General features: G+C 53.0%; 1 protein-coding gene across 1 annotated transcript in view; it reads left to right on the plus strand.

Moving 5' to 3' along the window:
- Positions 1–1,824, plus strand: part of EN2 (engrailed homeobox 2) — a 19,695-nt gene that overhangs the window by 608 nt on the left and 17,263 nt on the right. The window contains exon 2 of the mRNA XM_014944866.1: positions 9–125. Within this exon, the coding sequence (XP_014800352.1) occupies positions 9–125 (117 nt within the window). The remainder of the gene's footprint in view (positions 1–8; positions 126–1,824) is intronic.

The raw sequence follows: 1,824 nt of genomic DNA on the forward strand, positions 1-1,824 counted from the left end.
CGGCGGAGACCTGTCGGTGAGCTCGGACTCGGATAGCTCCCAGGCCAGCTCCAACGCCGGGAACCAGCCCATGCTCTGGCCCGCCTGGGTTTACTGCACTCGGTACTCGGACCGGCCCTCCTCAGGTAAGAGCTGCCCCCCAACTCCCGACCCCCTCTCCATCCCCCCCCTGCTCCTCTTCGCCACCCCCGTCCCCCTCCCCGGGCTCCCCTGTCGCCTTCGCCCGCCCGCGGGGCCGGGAGCGCGGCGGGGAAAAGGCTCCGCGGCCCCCTCGTTCCGCTCCTCTCCTTCTTGGGGTCTTTTTTTCTTTTTTTTTTCTCCTTTTTTGGGGGGAGGTGGGTGTCTGAGATGAAGGAATAGCGCTTTTTTTTGTGTCTGTGGTGGGGGGGAAGTCGAAGGGGTGGCTGAGGATGCACGGAGCCGGAGGGACGAGCGAGGGGTCTCCCGGGCTGGCCGGGCATTTCTCACCGACCGCCGGCTTTTATCAAAGAGGGAGGAAAAAAAAAAACACCAAAACAACCCGTATCGGTTGATTTTGGGGCTCCCCGCACCTCTTTCCGGCGAGCTGCCCTTCTCCCTGCCAGGAAAATCCCCCCCGCGCTGTGTTTTGGGGAGGGGAGGGTGGATTTCCGCAGGCCTGGCCTTGCTTTGATTATTTTTGCCTGGCCAAAAACAATCCGCGGGCGCTTATTTCTCTAAAAGAGGCCTCGGAGCAGCCGCCGTTTCGTTTCTTTCTTTTAATTTCCTCCCCCCCCCATCACCTCCCCCCCCCCCATGTGCTGCAGGTCAGCTCTGGAGGGGCCGGGGGACATTTCCAAGAGCCGGGGAACTTCTTTGGCAGAGTCCACCTCTTGGCAAGGGCTTGGGCAGAACCTCCTGAAATTATCGATAAAAACACTGGGGGGAAAAAAAGATAATAATTAAAAAAAAAAAAACAAACTGGGGGTAAAATGTCCTTCTGCTACCGCGGGGAGAGCAGGACTGGCCCCGGCAGATTGATAAAACCCTCGTGAAAAAGAAGTAGAAAGCATTGGGGGGAAGCACCACGCAGGAGAACTGCTCCCAGGGAAAAAAAAAAATAATGAAAAAAAAAAAAAGTTTTTCTCTTACAAAAGCAGCGAGCCAGGATTTTCACCCGGAGAGCCGGCCAGCTGAAGGAGGGATTGTAGGACGAGTTGAAAATTAGTTGGTAATGTCTGAAAACAAACTCTTACTCAGAGGTAATATTCAGGGCTGAATTGGAATTTACTCCATTGTTCTCCAGTGCTCTCCTTTGTTAATATTTAATTAACATACATCCTCACAATGGCTCGGCCCGGGCAGAAAAGGCTCCTTGTGCTGCCGAGAATAATATTCCCGAGAATAATCCCGGCGATTCGGATCGGGCCGTGCAGCGCCATATGGGCACTGCAGCAAAGCGCCGGGTTTCTTCTTCTCCCAATGTAAACAGGGGGCTGATTGCCATTTATTTTATATATTTTTTGATGGCGTCCCACTAAAAATAAAAATTAAAAAAAATTAAATAGGAAAAAAAAAAGGTTTCCTCAAAAAAAAGAAAAAAAGAAAAAAAGGTTTTATTAAAAAAAATATATAATCTGCTTAGGGAATAAAATTGAGCTCCGTGCCGCTGCCTCCCCTCTGGTGCAGGATTTACTTGCCGGGATGGAAAAGGTTGGGAAACGTGTTTCTGGTTGGGGTGAAAGGGGATGCGGGGGGGGGTGAGGGGGGGATGTGCGGGTCCCCTTCCGCCTCCTCCCGAGCATCCCCCGGCAGAAAGCGGGGTTTATTTTTCTTGGGGAGGTCCGGAGGGGGTGGTGGTGATGG

The sequence above is a fragment of the Calidris pugnax genome, unplaced genomic scaffold (assembly GCF_001431845.1).
Source record: "Calidris pugnax isolate Ruff unplaced genomic scaffold, ASM143184v1 scaffold54, whole genome shotgun sequence".
NCBI classification, from domain to species: Eukaryota; Metazoa; Chordata; class Aves; order Charadriiformes; family Scolopacidae; genus Calidris; species Calidris pugnax.